This window comes from Chlorella variabilis (genome assembly GCF_000147415.1).
Source record: "Chlorella variabilis unplaced genomic scaffold CHLNCscaffold_32, whole genome shotgun sequence".
Lineage (NCBI taxonomy): Eukaryota > Viridiplantae > Chlorophyta > Trebouxiophyceae > Chlorellales > Chlorellaceae > Chlorella > Chlorella variabilis.
The window spans coordinates 209,390-226,556 of NW_005435056.1; the positions used below are offsets into that span (position 1 = coordinate 209,390).

The 17,167-nt window shown below is 69.4% G+C and overlaps 7 protein-coding genes across 7 annotated transcripts in view; 1 reads left to right on the forward strand and 6 right to left on the reverse strand.

Moving 5' to 3' along the window:
* Window positions 1-2,549, reverse strand: part of CHLNCDRAFT_141228 (hypothetical protein) — a gene marked incomplete at both ends in the record, with an annotated part of 4,151 nt that extends 1,602 nt beyond the window's left edge. Inside the window, 5 exons of the mRNA XM_005843328.1 lie at window positions 180-679; window positions 914-1,390; window positions 1,596-1,741; window positions 2,065-2,202; window positions 2,505-2,549. Of these exons, the coding sequence (XP_005843390.1) occupies window positions 180-679; window positions 914-1,390; window positions 1,596-1,741; window positions 2,065-2,202; window positions 2,505-2,549 (1,306 nt within the window). The remainder of the gene's footprint in view (window positions 1-179; window positions 680-913; window positions 1,391-1,595; window positions 1,742-2,064; window positions 2,203-2,504) is intronic.
* Window positions 2,550-3,298: 749 nt separating this feature from the next.
* On the reverse strand, window positions 3,299-4,338 carry CHLNCDRAFT_141229 (expressed protein; the record flags this gene model as incomplete). Its single annotated transcript, XM_005843329.1, has 5 exons — window positions 3,299-3,341; window positions 3,486-3,563; window positions 3,759-3,912; window positions 4,072-4,108; window positions 4,255-4,338. 5 exons carry the CDS (start codon window positions 4,336-4,338, stop codon window positions 3,299-3,301), a joined length of 396 nt encoding a protein of 131 aa, XP_005843391.1.
* A 795-nt stretch (window positions 4,339-5,133) lies between these two features.
* On the reverse strand, window positions 5,134-6,889 carry CHLNCDRAFT_141230 (hypothetical protein; the record flags this gene model as incomplete). The annotated part of the gene is made up of 6 exons (XM_005843330.1): window positions 5,134-5,442; window positions 5,690-5,822; window positions 6,034-6,143; window positions 6,327-6,546; window positions 6,694-6,745; window positions 6,847-6,889. 6 exons carry the CDS (start codon window positions 6,887-6,889, stop codon window positions 5,134-5,136), a joined length of 867 nt encoding a protein of 288 aa, XP_005843392.1.
* Window positions 6,890-7,116: 227 nt separating this feature from the next.
* CHLNCDRAFT_141231 (hypothetical protein) lies at window positions 7,117-9,710 on the forward strand (the record flags this gene model as incomplete). Its single annotated transcript, XM_005843268.1, has 9 exons — window positions 7,117-7,192; window positions 7,407-7,464; window positions 7,662-7,893; window positions 8,109-8,136; window positions 8,432-8,530; window positions 8,804-9,009; window positions 9,187-9,307; window positions 9,447-9,511; window positions 9,654-9,710. The coding sequence occupies 9 exons, from the start codon at window positions 7,117-7,119 to the stop codon at window positions 9,708-9,710; spliced, it is 942 nt and encodes a 313-aa protein (XP_005843330.1).
* An 895-nt stretch (window positions 9,711-10,605) lies between these two features.
* On the reverse strand, window positions 10,606-12,264 carry CHLNCDRAFT_141232 (expressed protein; the record flags this gene model as incomplete). Its single annotated transcript, XM_005843331.1, has 7 exons — window positions 10,606-10,765; window positions 10,913-10,971; window positions 11,083-11,340; window positions 11,507-11,717; window positions 11,818-11,918; window positions 12,023-12,055; window positions 12,181-12,264. The coding sequence occupies 7 exons, from the start codon at window positions 12,262-12,264 to the stop codon at window positions 10,606-10,608; spliced, it is 906 nt and encodes a 301-aa protein (XP_005843393.1).
* Window positions 12,265-12,500: 236 nt separating this feature from the next.
* Window positions 12,501-14,199, reverse strand: CHLNCDRAFT_141233 (hypothetical protein; the record flags this gene model as incomplete). The annotated part of the gene is made up of 5 exons (XM_005843332.1): window positions 12,501-12,693; window positions 12,831-13,013; window positions 13,166-13,627; window positions 13,723-13,994; window positions 14,071-14,199. The coding sequence occupies 5 exons, from the start codon at window positions 14,197-14,199 to the stop codon at window positions 12,501-12,503; spliced, it is 1,239 nt and encodes a 412-aa protein (XP_005843394.1).
* Window positions 14,200-14,751: 552 nt separating this feature from the next.
* Window positions 14,752-17,167, reverse strand: part of CHLNCDRAFT_141234 (hypothetical protein) — a gene marked incomplete at both ends in the record, with an annotated part of 7,552 nt that continues 5,136 nt past the window's right edge. The window contains 6 exons of the mRNA XM_005843333.1: window positions 14,752-14,900; window positions 15,051-15,217; window positions 15,417-15,552; window positions 15,736-15,915; window positions 16,209-16,488; window positions 16,719-17,099. Coding sequence (XP_005843395.1) covers window positions 14,752-14,900; window positions 15,051-15,217; window positions 15,417-15,552; window positions 15,736-15,915; window positions 16,209-16,488; window positions 16,719-17,099 — 1,293 coding nt within the window. The remainder of the gene's footprint in view (window positions 14,901-15,050; window positions 15,218-15,416; window positions 15,553-15,735; window positions 15,916-16,208; window positions 16,489-16,718; window positions 17,100-17,167) is intronic.

Genomic DNA, 17,167 nt, shown 5'->3' on the forward strand with positions numbered 1-17,167 from the left:
GGGGGGCAGGGAGGGGAGGTGGAGGGGGGTGTGAGGTGGAGGGGAGGCGGCTGGGGAGCTGGGTCGGCAAGCCCTTGTGTGTGTGGGCGAGACAGGGAGGGGCGGGAGGCAGGGTGCGGCATGCGGGCGTGGGGATGGGATGGGTGGCCGGCAGGCGCGTGTGCAGGCGCACACTTCACCTGCGTTGGACATGCGCGGCGCGTTGCCTGAGGGGAAGGGCTGCTCGTTGAGCGGCAGGGAGGAGGTGCCCGAGGCGAGCGCGGCGGCCGCGGTGGGCGGAGCCGGCGCGGCGCCGGGCGCCCAGCCGCCCGCCGCCGCCGCCTGGCGGCTGGCCAGCAGGCTGTCCAGAGACATGCGGGGGGGCAGGCTGGCGCTGCCGCCGCCCTGCAGCATGGCCTTGGTGGTGGCCGCCGCCGCCGCCGCAGCCGCAGAGGCGTCCAGCGAGGCGCGGCTCTCCATTGACAGGCGGGCCAGAGCGGCGGCAGCCTGAGCGGCGGCGGCCTGCGCCTGCGCCTGCTGCTGCTGCGTCAGCACCGCCATGGCTGCCGCCGCGTCGCTGACGGCGGCCGCCGCGGCCGCGTCGGCGCTGCGCTGCCGGGCGGGCTGCTCAGGGGGGTTTGGGGTGGGGGAGGGCGGGGAGCGGGAGCGCGCAGGGGAGTGCGGCGCGGATCCGACGGGCCTGCAGGGAGAGGGCAGGAGAGGCACACGGGGCAGAGGTGAGGCAGAGATTGGGAGGGGAGGCAGAGGTTGGAGGCGGGCATGGTGCGGTGCCTGGCAGGCCCCGCTCGTGCTCGTGCGACAGGCAGGCTGGCGCCTGCCCAAGCCAGGCGCGGGCAGGCCCGCACAGCGGCCACGGCGGCTGCCCAGCACAGGCAGCAGGCGGCGGGCGGCAGGGGCGGGGCTGGGGGCTCACCGCGTGTCGGAGGAGCTGCGCGTCAGGCTGGCGCTGGACTGGCGCGAGGAGGGGGAGCGGGCCAGCAGCGCGGCGGCGGCGGTGGCGGCGGCGGGCAGCGCGGCCAGCACCTCGCTGGGGCTGCGGCTGTCCTGCCCCTGTATGTTGTTCAGCATCTCCTCGGAGGAGAGCCGCCCAAAGGAGGCGTCGGCGGAGAGGCGGGCGCCGGCCATGGCCGCCGCCGCCGCCGCCGTCTGCTGCGACAGCGCCGCCGCCACCGCCGCGCCCTGGGCGTCGTCGGCGGCCGCCGCCGCGGGCGGCGCGCCCCCGCTGGCAGCGTACATGCTGTGGGAGGGCTGGCGCAGGTCCAGCACCGAGTGGGCGAAGAAGCAGACGGGGCGGCGGCAGTTGGGGCCCTCCTTGCACAGCTGGGTGCGGTACTTGGCCGGGTGCAGCCAGCACTCGTACACGCCGTGAGAGTAGGTGCAGCTGTCGCCCCTGCGGCAGGCAGGGCGGCGCGAGGCGGGCCGGGCAGGCGGTCAGCGGGCAGGCAGGCACCAGGCAGCGGCAGCGCGGCAACAGTGCGGCAAGCGCGGCGCGCCCTGCACGCTGCGCAGCCGTGTGCCGGCTACCCCCCGCTGCCGCCCAGCGCCCCCACAGCCCAGCTGCGCACGTCCCGCGGAGCGCGGGCGGCGCCCCATACCTGAGGCAGATGCCGCGCTTGTAGTCTGGGCAGGCGACGGGCAGATACTTGACCAGGCGCGGATCGCGCCGCCGAGCGTTCTCGGTGGGGTGCGCAAAGGGGCAGGCGCGCCAGTCGTGCACGTACCGCTTGCTGCACCGCGCCACCTGCGCAGGAAGCGAGGGCAGGGCGTGGCCAGCGGCGGATGAGCACGCATGTGGGGCGGGCAGAGGGCGCGAGGGCAGGGAGGAGCCAGGCGCCGGGGCGGGGGCAGCGGTGGCGGGCGCCAGCCAGCTGTCGGGGACGCATGCTGCAGCGGCTGCCGGCTCTGGGCCGCGCCGCAGCTGCGCAGCGCATCGTTGGTCAGCCCAGGCTGCATGGCTGAGGGCTCTGCCATGCTGCAGGTCTGCAACCCAAGGATGTGCGCCGGCGTGTGCTGCACCGCACGAAAAATGCGGCGCGCGTCCCCGCCCCTGTTTCAAGTCTGCACCTTGAACTGGAACATCCTAAAGTCGTCTGTGGAGTACTCCGGCGCGTTCAGCTCCGATGTGCTGTAGGGGAGGCTCTCATCCGCGCTGTTGAGGCCCACGGCTGCCGCCGCGTACGCGGCATCGGCGGCGAACAGGTCCTGCACCAGCCAGCAGGGGCAGGCATTCTGTGGTTACCCACACGCCTCAGCGCAATGTGCCGGCATGCTGGCTGGCGCCGCGCCCAACCTCCCAGGCTCTGCAAAAAGGTCCAGACCCAACCCGACCAGGCGCACGCGAGGCCCCTGCCAGCGGTCGTTTGCCCCGCGCCGCAGCCCTGGCTGCTCCCCGTGGGCCGTGAACGGGCTGGGGCGGCGAGGGGCCTGGCGAAGGCCCTCTCACGCCGCCGAAAGGCCCCACGGCGGGGGCACTGTGCTCGGCCCGCTCCGGGGCCCAGGCGCACCTCTTCCAGCCCCGGTTGGAGGCTCTGGTATAGCAAGTTTGCCATAAGGAGCGCCGACCCGCTTCTGGCAGAGGGAGGAGCCCAAAAAATGGGCGTGAAGGGTTGGGGAGGGAACAGCTCACTGGGTGGCTCCCATGGGTGGCGAGTTGGGTCCTGATGGTGACGAGACGAGCGAGGAGGGCGGAAACGCCGTTTGAGAGCTGGGTGGTCCACGTCGGATCAAAAGATCTTTCTCAGATATCGATCGCCCCCGGTCTCGGCGTTTCTCGCTACGGCCGTTCTCTGGCTCCTCTGGCTCCCGTAGAGCCTTGCGCCGGCTGTCCCTTCATTGACCGGCCACCTGAAGGTCTTGGCGGGGTCAACCGCCTGATATGGCGCGCCGGAGTCCAAAACCCCGTTCGACATGCGGGTCGGCCGTCCCCTTCCTATGCCCCTCCGCAACCAAACAGAAGCACAACAGGCCTTGGCTACTAGCCTGCTGGCTGGAGGCCCCTGCTGCCGCCACAGGCAGGCCTGCTTTTTGCGCACTGCGGCAGGCAGGCACCAACCTGCCGACCACAACCAGCCACGCAGCAAGCAGCGCCCACAACTGGTGCACTTTACAGAAAGATGGTGCACTCATCCACCGCACGGAAGCACAGAAGCAGCATCTGCGCTACGATGCGCCGCTCCCGCCGGCGCAGTGCCTTGCATGAACGTGCTGTAGGAAAGCGTCGGCGCTCGGCTGACCGGTCACGACCATTGTTGAATACACAGATGCATTCCCTTTGCATGCATCTGATGCTGTACTACAGCTACTCGTTACTCTTCACAGACGGGTGGTCTTTGGGCAGCGGCCTGAAATCCAGCGGGCAGCAAGGAGACGCACCGTCACGGAAATGGGCTGACAAGCATACATGCATGAAGACATCACCGCCCTGCAGCGACAGCGAGTGGCTTTGGCCTGCACAAGAGCCAGCCAGGCCAGCCAGCCGCACCCACCGGCCGGTGCCCTCAGACCCTGGCGGGGCAAAGCGGTCGAAGCCCTCCTCCGCGATGCGCTTCAGCCGGTCCTCCTCCCTGCATGCCAGGGCAGCGCCCCCGGGTGGCGCACGCAAGGCAGAGCCGCCCCACCATCAGCGACAGCACCCCACAAAGAAGCAGTGGGCGCGGTGCCAGCCCAGCAGCACTCGTTCCCTCCCGCCGGCTCATGAAGACACATACATGCCCCTGCATGCCCCCATGCCCCCCCCCCCCCCGGCCCCGAGCCCTCACCGCTTCTTCCTGATCAGCGCCAGCCGCTCCATGTCCAGGCGCATCTGCTCTGGATCCAGCTCCTCCTCGCCCTTCTTGCGCCGCGGCACCGCCGCGGGCGCGGGCCGCTGCGGAATCGCCTCCTCCTCGCTGCTGCTCTCCTCCTCGCTATCCTCTGCGGGGGCGAGGCGGCCAGGTGAGGCAGGGTCCATCCCACGGGTTGCGCTGCCAGGATGGCCGTCCAGCATGCATGGCATGAGCAGGCCAGGGGTGCAGCCAAAAGGGCACACACACAACCCAGCGCCTGCTGGGCGGCAAGCGCTGCAAGGCGCACCCTCAGAGTCTGTTGGCATCTGCCCGGCCTTGGGGTTCTGCGGGTGGGCCAGATTGAGGAGGAGGGTGCGGCAGGGGGTGAGTGAGGCAGCCGTTTGAGTAGAAGCTGGTGCAGATGAATCGACGGCAGGCTGCTGCACAGCCGCAGCTCACGCTCCGCTCTCCGCCTGCTCTCCTCGCTCACCTGGACCATCGCCACCTTGGGCTTCTCCTCCTCGCCGCCGCTGGACTCGCTGTCCTCGTCTTCACTGTCTGAAGGCGGCAGCATGCCGGCCGTGGATGGCTGCCCGCCTGCAGGCCACAGACCGTGAACGGTGACGGGCAGTACGCCGGCAGGCGAGAGCGCCGCGCCGCCCGTTCTGGGGGTGCAGGTGTGTGCCCGCTGCCATGCACGCCTGCCCCAGAGCATCAAGCTCCTCCCATTCTGCTGGGACAGAGGGAGCCTGCGTCATGTGCTAGATCAGCGCGGGCAGCTCGCTGGAGCGGCCTCTGCACCCTCGACACAGCAGAGTCACCCACCAATAGGAGGGCGGTAGTCGCCGTCGTCATCTCCTCCTCGCCCCCTGCCCCTGCCCCTACCGCCTCCTCCCCTGCCTTTGTAGCCCCTGCCCATTCCTGTGACAAGTAACCTCGGCTAGTAAAGTAAACAAAGGTAGAGCAAAGACAAAAGTAGAGCAAGGGCATGCCCCCCGCCAGTGTTTCTGGCCCTCGTGGCAGCGTTGGCGATGGGCTGGCGATGAGGACCGCTGTCGCATCCAAATTTCGCCAATCAACTGGCGATGGCACAGTGGGGGTTGGCGAAATGCGGGGGAACCACCCTTGCGCCTGGCGCGATGGCCTTCGGCCAATCGCCAGCCAGAGCCGTTTTTTGCCCGATTTCGCCAGCATTTGGCGATTTCGCCAGCTTTCAGAAACACTGCCCCCCGCTATGCGGTCCAGCAAAGCGGCAGCGGCATGCATTGAGCAGCGAGAAACAGAGAGTGAATGAAGAAACATGAAATACAGGGCTGCAAAATCAATGGCAAACACAGATAATTGTACAGGCAAGCAAGTTGGCACCCCATCACGCAGGCGCAGCGGCATCCCCAGACACCCCCTCTGCCGCCGCCGCCGCCGCTGCCTGGGCGTTCACCGCCTGCAGCTTTTGCGTGTTTTGCGGCGTGGAAGGGGCCACCTCGATGCGCCAACGCAGGCGCAGCTCCTCCAGGCTCTCCCCAAAGTGCTCCTCGTAGTAGATGCACATCAGGTCGGGGGCGCGGGCCCCCGCTCGCACCGCCCACGGCAGGAACTGCTCGTTCAGCAGGCGGCGGTCCTCGGGCCTGAAGCGCCACTCTCCCGCCAGCACCGCCAGCCCCGTCATGGGCAGCCCCGTCTGCGGGCGGGAAGACGCAGCAGGAGCAGCTGGGCAGGTCACCAGGGCAGCAGGCCAGGCAGCTGTCGCGCAGGCTGGCGTGGTAAGCCTATGGCCTGGCACGCAGGCAGCCACAGTCCTGCACGGTGCCACAACCAGCTGCAGCGTGGCCTGCTGGCCGCCTTCCACGGCCCTGTCCACCATGCCATGCTGCCCTGTTCCTTGCAGGCACCACCACGCCCGCCCACCCAGCCACCCGCCCACCCACCTGCACAAACTCCACCGCCTTGAGCGCCGTCTCGCCAAACGCGTTGGTGTGGCAGCCAAAGATGACATGCCAGAAGTCGTGGACCTGGCGGGCGCGGGTGATGATGTAGGCCAGCTCCGGGTCGTCGACGAACCTGCGGCGCACGGCGGGCAGGTGAGCGGGTGCGGGGCATGTGGCGGGGCATGTGTCGGCGCAGCGCATGGTGGGGTGGGCACCCAGGGGGGGGGAGGAGAGGCTCGGCATTGCGGTGCACAGGCCTGAGTCGCGGGCCAAGGGGCCCGCCATGTGCCACAGCCGCCAGCATGCCATCTGCTGGGTTCCACCCCAGAGGACCAGCCGCACACCTGCAGGGCGGTCGCCCCGAGGCGAGGAAGCCGCGTGTGCCCATGAAGCGAGCATACGCGCCGCCAAAGGTGTGCTGCGGCATGTCCCAGCAGGGCGCCACCACCTCATCCTGCAGGCAGGCAGGCGAGCAGGCTGGGAGGTCACTTTCTGTTCCATACGAGGTAGTGGCGCTAGCCAAGCAAGCGGCACGCCCGGCAACCAACCAGGCATCTGAAGGCAGGCTGGGATTGGCAGGCCGGCTGCGTGGCTCTCCCAATGGCCTCACGCCCGCCCACCCACAGCGGCCGCGCACCGTGATGAGCGGGCGGTCCTGCAGGATGCGGCGGCCCGTCTCGGAGCGGCGCATGCGCTCCCTCATGGCGTAGATGGCCGGCAGGCCGGTCGTCTCGCCGCTGGCGGCCACCAGGTCGCCCCGGCGCGGGTCGCGGAACGCGCCCCACAGCGACAGCAGTGCCACCGCGCCCTTCTCCAGCCCGCTCAGCGGCACGTGGGTGGCATACTGCGGCTGCGGCCTGCGACGGTGACGCGGCGGCGCAAGGCAGGGCAGTGAAGCAGAGTGAGCGGCGACACGGCCAGGCGGTGGCGGCGGTGGCGCCGGCGCTCCACCGCCATTCTTGGCCTGCCCCAGCTGGCACCCACTGCAATGGAGAACGCTTCACCTGGTCACCAGGCCGCCAGCCAGCTCCAACAAGGCCGTCAGCGGCCCTCCACCTGCAGGAGGGGACCAGGAGCGAGTCGATCAAGCAACACTGAGCATCGGCAGGAGCCTCAATTCGGTGTTTGAGATCCCGCAGAAGGGCCATAGCGCGCACCCGCGATGGAGACCCTGCCGAAGAGCCCGCCTGAGCCCGACATTATCCTAGATATCGGCAGAGTGTTGAAACGGGCACACCCTGCTGTGGTTCTGGCAACACCCTGCTGTGTCCTGCGCGGCCACGCAACCTGGTTTCAGCGAACAGCGGGACCCATCCAGAACTGCAGGCCGAGCTCTATTCAGTCACTTGCGAGCCGCACAGCCCTGCAAACCCTTCATACAGCAGCACCCACACACATACTCTCGTCTCCCGCTGCACTGAGGCACGATGCGGCTGTCCCTTGGACTGACAGCGCTGCTGACACTGCAGGCGTCCTTCCTTTGCGCGCTTAGCCAGGATACAGGTGCGGCTCTCGGGCTTGCGCCTTGGCAGCGCCCGTCCTGGCTTCTGTGGGCACGTCAGACAGCCAAACCCTGACTGCAGGGGCTTGTAAAGCTGTCGCCGTTTGGGTGTGAAGCTCAGCCACGCGCTGGGCCCGTGCATGGCGCGCCGCCTCCCGCCGCCTGCGCCTCCCACAGCCCCTCCTGCTGAACGCTTTCCGCACCTCCCTGCTGCAGCCCAGGACCCCAAGCGCCCCTGGATGCAGGTGCTGGACGCGGAGGCCCGCATCTTCATGTTCCAGTGAGTAGGCGAGTGGGGGCGGTTCCTGGCGAGCCGGCGGCAGCGGGCCAGCGAGCCCTGCACTGGCCCGCTTCCGGCTGCACCCCCCTCCTTCCCTGCCGCGCCTCCCCCACCCTGCGTCCCTCACGCCACCCTCCCTTCCCTCCCTCCTCCCCCCGCCTGTACCTCCCCCTCACCGTCACTACATGCAGCAATTTTCTGACCGAGGAGGAGTGCGACCACATTGTGGCGCTGGCCAAGCCGCACCTGGAGCGGTCGGGTGTGGTGGACACCGCCACCGGCGGCTCCGAAATCTCCGACATCCGCACCTCCAAGGGCATGTTCCTGGAGCGCGGCCACGACGACACGGTGGCGGCCATCGAGGAGCGTATCGCGCGCTGGACGCTGCTGCCCGTGGGCAACGGCGAGGGCCTGCAAGTGCTGGTGAGCGCGCTCGGGGCGTGTGGGCTGGAGCATGGGAGCGGCGGCAGGGGCGCCACCGCGTGCAGCTGGGGACGGGGGCAGGGTGCCGGCCAGCGTTTGGGCTGGCCTACCCGGCGCCCACCACCTCGCAGCGCGAATGGCAGCGGGGGGGTGCTGGCCTCGCGCCGCCGTGCTCCCAACCCACCGCCGTTGTGCCCCCTCCCCCCCCCCCGCAGAATTACCACCCGGGGGAGAAGTACGATGGTAAGCCTGGTGCTTAGAGGGGCCCCCCCGTGCCTGCCTTGCCTGCCCCGCCTGTCCACCTGCCCACCCGCCTGCCCCGCATTGCTGCCTCCCCTCACCCCCTCCCCTTCCCTCCCCTGTGCCCCCCACCCCTGCAGCTCACTGGGGTGAGCTCCCGGCTGGCGCAAGACAACAACAATATGGATGGCCTGGGGGCGCAGGGGATGCGGCAGCATGGCTGCGGCGACCCCCTGCGGCCCCCGAAGCTGGCTGGCTGATCGGCCTGCCTGTTGCCACCACCCACCTGCCCCCGCAGACTACTTTTTTGACAAGGTCAACGGGGAGAGCAACGGCGGCAACCGCTACGCAACCGTCCTCATGTACCTCAACACTGTGGAGGAGGGCGGGGAGACGGGTGCGCGGCTGCTGCTCCCGCCGGGCAGGGGCGGGGCCCGGGCCTGCTGTGGCCCAGCTGGGCGTGCACGCTGCCCGCCAGGCCTGCACTGCCAGGCCTGCTTTTGCCCGCGCCTGCGCCCGCGCGCCGCCTGCCGCACGGCGCGGCAGGGCGAGACGGGAGGAGGCAGGGGAGCAGCCGCTGGCGCTGCAGATGGCCACACAAGCACGCCTGCCCGGGTTCCAGGGTTCCAAAAGCCCTCCCGCCCCGTCCCCCGCGCCGCCTGCGCCGCAGTGTTCCCCAACATCCCCGCCCCCGGCGGCGACAACGGCCCCACCTTCACCGAGTGCGCGCGGCGCCACCTGGCGGCCAAGCCCACCAAGGGCTCCGCCGTCCTCTTCCACTCCATCAAGCCCTCGGGCGACCTGGAGCGCCGCTCCCTGCACACCGCCTGCCCCGTGGTCAAGGGCGAGAAGTGGTCGGCGCCCAAGTGGATCCACGTGAGCGGGGGAGCAGGCGGGGGGGGGGGGGGGGGCGGCGCGGGCCTGCAGCGCCCTGGCTCTGCTGTGTACTTCGGTATGGGCAAGCAAAGCAGGGGTGCTTTGCTTGCCGCCGATACCACGCTCACTCCCCTCGCCAGCCCCCGGCCCCCGCCCCCTCTTTGCCGCCGCCCGCAGGTAGGCCACTACGCCATGGGCGGCGAGGCGGCGGTGCCCGTGCCGCAGCACCCCCAGAAGGTCGGCAACCTGCTGGGGTGCGAGGACGCGGACGAAAACTGCGAGCAGTGGGCCGCAAACGGTGAGCGGGGGGGCCTGGCTGGCTGGCCGGGGTCGGCTCCTCCTGCTACGTCTGGCTGTCTTCAGTTTACTGTAGTGTCTGGCGTGGCGCTGTCCCCAGCCAGCCGGTCGCTTTGTGGCTTTGCTGGCCCCCTGTGCAGGTGAGTGCGAGAACAACAAGGTGTTTATGATTGGGACCCGCGACCGCCCCGGCAGCTGCGTCAAGGTGGGGGCCGCTGCTGCGCATGCAAGGGCTGGCCGGCTGGCCGGCTGGCTGCAGGCATGTCGTTGTTGCTTCTTGGCGCCAGCACTGCCCTGGGTCACAGCTCCGGCCGGCACATGTGTGACCCCACCCGGGCGCCGTGCAGTCCTGCGACGCCTGCCTGGAGATCTACTCGGCTTCAGAGCAGGCCAGCACGCAGTAGCGAGCGGGAGCTGCACTGGAAGCACCACCGGGTGGCCCACACTGCTGGCCCGCCACCACACACATTTCATGCACGACTCCTTGGGACAATAACGAATGAACGAACACGCAGCAAATGCAGCAGCAGGACTACTGACCTCCAACCCTACCCACCTAGCCACTAGCAGCGCGCAGCATGCTCAGCTGACCTTCTATCTGCCGTCCTCCCACTCGCCGGCACTTGACTCTGACTGCCCTACCTGACCCCAAGGCAGCCCAAGCGTGCCGCCATTTAGAGAGGACTGCTACCCTGTGTATTCTTTTCCCGAACTGCGAGATCTTTTAGGGAATGTTGTGTAGCTGCGGGCTTCCCCGTTTTTCAAGCCTGCCCGCCCCGCATTTGACGTGCTGCGCCCGTTCCTGCCTCTACTGCGCAGCGCAGCCGTGCACTTCTCCGGCATCTTGCCTGCCTTGTTTGCTATAGCAACCCCCTTTGCAACGTGTGAGACCATTACATTGGCAGGCGCTAGAGCAGGGTGTACAGACAGCTGGCAGGTATTCCGGCAGCAGTAGGCCAGGTGCGGGGCACTGCGGCATCAAGCCGCGTCGGTGCCACCGTGAGTCGGCGTGGAGAAACAAGGGGAGAGGGGCATGAAGGGCCCTGGAGGGCGAGGGATCAACCCGTGCACGCTGAGAGAGGGCTACAGGCTACAGTACAAATGCGCCGAGCCCATATCTTTTGTGACTGGTTACTGTACATCGTGGGGAGGGACTCGGGTGAGGCCAAAATTGCTCATCTCGTTGCTTCAGCAGACAGGCTGAGCTGGGGTGGGCCAAATACTCCTCTCGTGGCGGCGAGCAGCTGGGCGAGGGATGTCGAGCTGCCGCCGTTGGTACAGGCAAGGGAAGCCGGCTGGCTAGACAACCATGCGAGCCAGGGCCATCCGTCGGGTGAGCACCAGCACCGCCACAGCGCAGGCCACCTTGCCCATGGCGGCATGGAAGTTGCCAGCGCCGCGCTGGGCACCCTCCAGGACGGCCCCGCCAGCCGGGGTCGCAGCTCCCTCCATGCCCGCCCTGCACCGCAACGGGAGGCAGGCACAGGTGGGTGGACGCCGGTCTAGGCAGCTCAAGCAAGGAACAAGGACAGGCACAACACAAACGATCAGGGTGAGCAAGAAGGCATACATGTGATCCTATCCCCGCCCCTCAGGCGCCACTCACAGGGCGCCGGACAGACTCTCGCCCAGCCCGCGCAGCAGGTTGCCCAGGTGGCAGAAGGCCTGCACAGCCAGGGAGCGGCACGGCTGGCCGATTCGGCGGGCCAGTCACGGAGAACAAACACCGCTTCAGGGCGCAACGCAACACGCAGGCCTGAGGCACTACAAGCGTACCTCGCCCATGCGGCCAGCCGCCACCGCGACGCCGCGCTGGATGCCCTGCAGCAGGAGCACCAGCGGGCTGGCGCCCTCCTCGCCGCCGCTGGGGGCAGGGTAGGCGTCGCCCGCGCCGGTGACCTCTTCCAGCAGCAGCATGCGGGCGGGGGCGGGCAGGCCCGGGTTGGGGGCGTCGAAGCGGTCCATGAGCGCCACAAAGGCCGGGTCTCGCGACAGCTGCGAGCTGATGGCGTTCACCACGGCGTCGTTGTTCAGCTGCACGGCGCAAGGCAGGGGATGGGGCGGGTGGGTTGGCAGGGGAGCGGCGGGGACGCCAGCGCCGGGCCGGGCCACACGCCTGCTGGGCGCGCAGGCAGCTGGCTGGCTGCGGGCACTGGGGCATTTGCACTGCAGCCCTGCTGCTGGCAGGGCTCCTTCGCACCAGGTTGGTGATGGAGGCGGTCAGGAGGTCCATGGCGCTGGCCCCCTCCCCAGCGGGCTCGAAGCAGGGGCTGTGTGGGGAGTGGGAGTCGAAGGAGGCGATCATGGCATTCAGGTCGGAGCCCTCGCTGCTGGCCTCGCTCTCGCAGTCCACCTCCTCAATCAGCGGCGCCGCGGATGCTGGGCCTGGCAGGGAAGCGCTGGTGGGGGCCCTGCAGGGTGGCAGGCTTGCGGTGGTGGTTTGGCGAAATGCTGGAACGGCGACACACCACGGTAGACGCAACAAAAACTGCACGGGGGGGCGGGGTGCACCTGTGGCCGCCACCGAGGGTTGCCAGGTCCACAAGCGCTCCTGACACCTCGTGGTGCATGATTGGCTGCTCGAAACCGATGTTCACAAAGCCGTCATGGGTCTGCAGCAAGAAGGCAAACGACGAGTGCAGCGTCAGGCCGGGGGCTGCTGGCGGGGCCGTCGGCGGTGGTGTGAGCGGGCCCCCTCCAGGCGCAGCAGCCTCACCTCCTCCACGGCCAGCCTGTGTCCGGCGCCATTCTGCGGCACAAAATCGGCAGCGCAGCGTTTGGCTGATCAGTGGAGGCAGCGCTTTGAGAGCGTTAGCGTAGCCAAACGCGCGCTCACTGCACCTCACTTGCATCACAGACCGAACCTACACGCACCTGGGGGTTGGCCGGGTGTGCAGCGACCGCCAGAGGCGCGGCCAGGAAGGGTGCCCTTCCGAGGCCCGCAACCAGACGCTGCATGGCGATTACCAAGCTTTCACGTCCCAAGACCCAACGCTGAGTGTCGGGGCCGCCGCGAGAGACTGCGCTTGACAACCCTAGCGGGACGGCGCTGCAGTACAGCCCCTGCCCTTGGTGAGCCTCCCCGCCTTCCTTTAATGCCAATGGACGTTAGGGAGACACCTGTTATCTCTGGGGTGCACAACGCCCTAAAGATACAGCAACCCCTGCGCGCGCGCCAAACAACCCGCGCTCGGTCACGCCACCAGCTCGTCGGGACCCAGCTGGCACAGGTGTGCGGCGAGGCTCCACACCCACTGCGCCAGCGCTGGGTCTTCAGCAGCCTTGGAGCAGTCGCCCACGCGAGGTGCGGTGCCGCAGTAGCGCCCGCCCACCTCCTCCGCCGGCGCGGCGGCGGCATACAGCACAGTCTCGGCTGCGGCCTCGGGGCTGCACAGCACAAGGAAGCAGGGGGCGAGGAGCAAGGAGACAACATGGGATGGGTCATACCCCGGTCGAGGCGGATGGGTCAATGCCTCTGCAGCAGACGCATGCATGCCCCACAGCCCTTCACCGCAGCTCCCCACCTCCGCAGCAGGTAAGGGCAGAAGACGTGGTCGAAGAAGGGGTCGGTGAGCGGGCGCAGCAGGCGGGGCGCAGTCTGCTTGAAGTAGCCGCGCGCCAGGAAGGTGTCGACCAGGCCTGGGTGGACCGCCACCGCCGCATCGCGCCGGCTCGCCGCACCGCAGGCAGCGTCCTGCCGCGCATCCCTGCGGCACGAGGGGGCGGGGTAGATCGCGTTGTGGCGTGGCTGAGGACCGGAGGGGAGCAGCTACGGCCCCTGACAAGCCCACACCTATGCAGCACAAAAGAGCCATCACACCAGCGCCGCTGCCGCCAGCTGCCTCCCCGCCTGCCCCACCTGGCAAACAGGCTGTCCATGTGCTTGGCAGCCAGCAGGGTGCACATCTTGCTGTTGGCATACGCCTGGAAGGAGTGCCACTTTTGGTTGCGGCAGTACGGCACGTCTGCCAGGTCAGACGCCAGGTCGGCGCCAAAGTGGGTCATGGAGGTGAGGAAGAGCACCCGCAGCGGCCCGCCGCCTCGCCCCTTGCGCCGCCGCCGCTGCTGCTGGTGGTGCTGCACCAGCGCGTTGGCCAGCAGGAAGTGGGACAGGTAGTTGCTCTGCTCAGGGGCCAGGCAGCGGGAGCACCGCCGGCTCAGATCCATCCAGGCTGCCCAACTTGGCAGCCGAGGCGACACCGCCCCAGGCAACGCTGCACCCGAGCAGAGCAGCGTGGTCTCCCAGTGCCGCCGCGCCTGGAACTGCAGCTCAAACCCGTCGCGCGTCTCCACCCGCTCCGGTGGGCACATGATGCCCGCGCTGCAGCAGCGGCCAGGCGGGTGTGCGTGTGCCAGATTAGGAGGCAGGCAGCGCAAACCGCGCAGTGTGGCAGTGGTGGCGGGCAGCGGCCTTACTTGCAGATCAGGAGGTCCAGGGGCCGGCCGCTGGCAGCCCAGCGCCGCACAAACTCCCGCACGCTGGCCAGGGAGGCGAGATCCAGCAGCTCCACATCCACGCTGGGCGTGCTGGAGGAGGCTGCGCCGCCGCTGGCAGCAGCCAGGTGCTCTGCCGCGGCCCGGCCTCGGTCGGCGGAGCGGCAGGCCAGCACAACGTTGGCGCCATGCCGCACCAGGGCCTCCGCTGTCGAGTAGCCCACCCCGGCGTTGCCGCCTGTGACTATGGCCGTCTGCAGGCAGCATGGCTGCCGAGTGTCAAGTTTGTGCTGCCAAGTAGCACATCGCCAGGAAACGGGCACGCCTCACCTTGCCCGCCAGCTCCGCATGGCTGCGGCGTTTGTCCAGCCCCAGCCTGTCCTTCACGACGGTCGTGATATTTTCAATCAGCTCCACCACTCCCAGCAAGTCCAGGTAGATGTGGGTGGTCAGCTTCATGGTTTGGCGGCAGCAACGGGGGTGGGGTGGGAGGGAGGCGGCGGCAGCGAGGCAGTGCTGCCAGGGATTCGAGGCGTTGCGGCAGCCAATAAAAGGCCTCTGCCAGCACTGGTGGAGTTGCCCAGCAGGGAACAGCAGGGCAATGGGGCGAGACACGGATATGAGTGTCAGCAGAAGCCAGATGGGCAGGGCGGGGCGCCCGGCTGTCCGCAATTGGGATGTGAATACGCACACGCAGCCAAAGAGGCAAGAGGTACGACAGTGCCACATGGCTGACTTGGCGCCGCTGGCCGCCCCCACCGCTCTCCTGCTGAGTCTCTCGTCAGTCAATCAGTCAAGCTCCACAGGTGAGTTGTTGCTTCAAAGACCCTGCTCGCCTTCCCCTGCCTGTCCCCCTTGTGTTCCTGGCGGCTAGTGCCCGCCCATCTGGCTCTCCCGCAGCCCGAATGTTACCGGAGCATGGCGTCGGCATGTGAATCAGAGCAGGCTGTCTGCGGTCGCGGTCACGTGCAGGGCATACACCACAGCAAGCGGCCCAGGCTGGCCTGGGCCTCAGTCGGCGCCCACGGCCCAGGAGGGCACCAGCCCCGTGCGGTGGTCGGAGAGGCGTATGACGCGCGCCCAGCCATCCACCTCACTGTGCACCTTGACCCGCTCCCCGGCTTCCACGCTGAGCTCCCCCTCCAGCTCCCCAACAAAACCTGCACGGCGGCAGCAGCGGCAGGCCGGTGGGACACGGCAGGCCATCGGCGCAGCCAGCGTGGAGTGAGGCCAGCCAGCGAGCGCCTGCTTGCCCGCCCCCTGCCCGCCCCCGCCTTCCCCCCCAATGGTCCCACCCTCCCGCAGCCCACCTGCCACCACGCTGCGCTCGGGCCCCTCCACGCGGCTGGGTGTGTTGGGCATGGAGCCCTGGTCAAAGAAGTCGGTGCCGCCGCCAAACCCGCCGCCGCTGCTGGCCGCGCTGAGCGTGCGGCGGTGGGAGGAGGAGGCGCCGCTGGGCGTGCGGTGGTGCCCGGCGCTGCACGGGGCGGGGGTGGGCGCATGGGGTGTGGGTGGGGCGTGGGTGCGGAGCACAGTGTGGGGGGAGCCAGCCAGGGCAAGGAATCGGCAGCCAGCAACGTCGGCAGCGCATGCAGAGCAGACGCCGCAGCGCGGAACGCTGCCGTCACGCCGCGGCCAGCCAGAACGCGGCACAGGCGGCGCAGGCAGGCGCTCACGTGGGCCCGGAGCCGGCGTTGGATGCCTGGCGGCCCACCCCGCCGCGCGGCGAGGCGCCCGCCGCCGTCTCGCCATACGCGTCGGATGAGCGCTGCAGGCTGTCCTGGCGCAGCGGCTGGGCCGCCCACATTGAGTCTGCAGGGAGGGAGCGGGGGCCAGGGGTGGCGACAGCGGGTGAGGCAGCAGCAGCAGCAGGCATGCATGCAGGTAATCAGCGCCAGCGCGCCCGACTTGAATGGAAACGGCCCAGGGGCCGCGCAGCAGCGCCAGCGGGCTCCACCGCACCACACCCATGCCCGGCCAGGCAACCGCACCCACCCGTGCGCCCCGTGACCCCCGTGAACAAGTCCTGCCGCGCCACCGGCGACAGCGAGCCTCCCGTGCCGTAGTCGGCGGCGGCGGCGGCGTAGGTGCTGCTGCTGGCGCCGCCGCCCAGGAAGGAGGATGAGTCGCCGAAGCTGGCGGGCTGCTCCTCGGGCATGGCGGGCATGGGGCTGGCTGCAGAGAGAGCAGCACAGGGCGGGGGAGGGGGGCAGCAGGGCAGCGGTGAGGGCACGGGGCCACAGTAGCACATGGTGGCAGGGAATGCTCGAGCCTGTGCAAGGGCCCCCCAGGGCCGCACCCGCCCCACCCCAATGTTAAAGCAGCATCCCCGTCCATCCTACCCCCCACCATCTAAACTGCCAGCGCATCACCGGAGCACCCACCACCACACACCCACACACCCATCGCCACCACACACACACACACGCACACACACACGCACACACACACACAAACACACCGCCCACCCGTGTATGAGGAGAAGATGTTGTCCAGCAGATCCTCCTTGCTCTGCCCCTGCTGCTGGCCCCAGTCCACCGACGCGCCGCGGCGGTGCGCCCGCGTGGGCGTGCCCGCCGCCTTGCGCTGGTACTCGGCCGCGGCGGCGGCCGCCTCGGCGGCGGCCGCCGACTGCAGCTTCTGCTGGTACAGGGCGTCCAGCTGGAGGTAGGAGGTGGGCACCAGGCCCTCCCGCCCGCCCGGGTCCCGTACCAGCATCCAGCCATCCGCCTCCTCCAGCACCTCCACCTGCAGGGGCGGGCAGGCGGGGAAGGCCGGGGGGGTGTGCAAGCGGGGCAGGGTTTAGGGTAGGCAGGCGGCAGATGAATGAGCTGATGGCAGGGGCCAGCCACGCCCGCCGCCCGCTGCCCGCTGCCGCGACCCATATGCGCCACCACCGGAAGGTACATGCCTAGCTGCCACCGTGCCCACCCCCCACCAGCACGCCACACACGCACACACGCATGCACGCCGCGCACCTTGTCCCCCTCAAACACAGACAGCTCCTCGGGCTGGTTGTAGTCGCCCACAAACGTGTGCAGTACGGTGCCGGTGCCGACGGCCTTGGCGGCGGCGGCGCCGCCGCCGCCGCCCTGCTCCCCAAACCACGACCCGCCGCCGCCGCCGCCCGCGCTGCTGCCGCCCGGCGACTGCGCCCGCGGCGCCCCCCAGTCGTCGCCGCCGCCAAAGCGCGGCGTGCTGGCGGGGCTGGGCGCTGCCGGGGCGGGCGCGGGGAAGGTGGCATCGGCCGCCGCCGCCCCGGGCTCCGCAAAGGCGTTGAAGGCGCCGCCGCCGAGGCCCCAGGGGTCTGAGGGCGCGCCGCCCAGCGCGCTGCCGCCAGACAGCAGCTTGTCAATCTCCTGCACGCGCAGAGCAGCATGGGCAGCAGCAGGGCTCGGCCGCTCGGCGCCTCCCAGCACCTACAGCC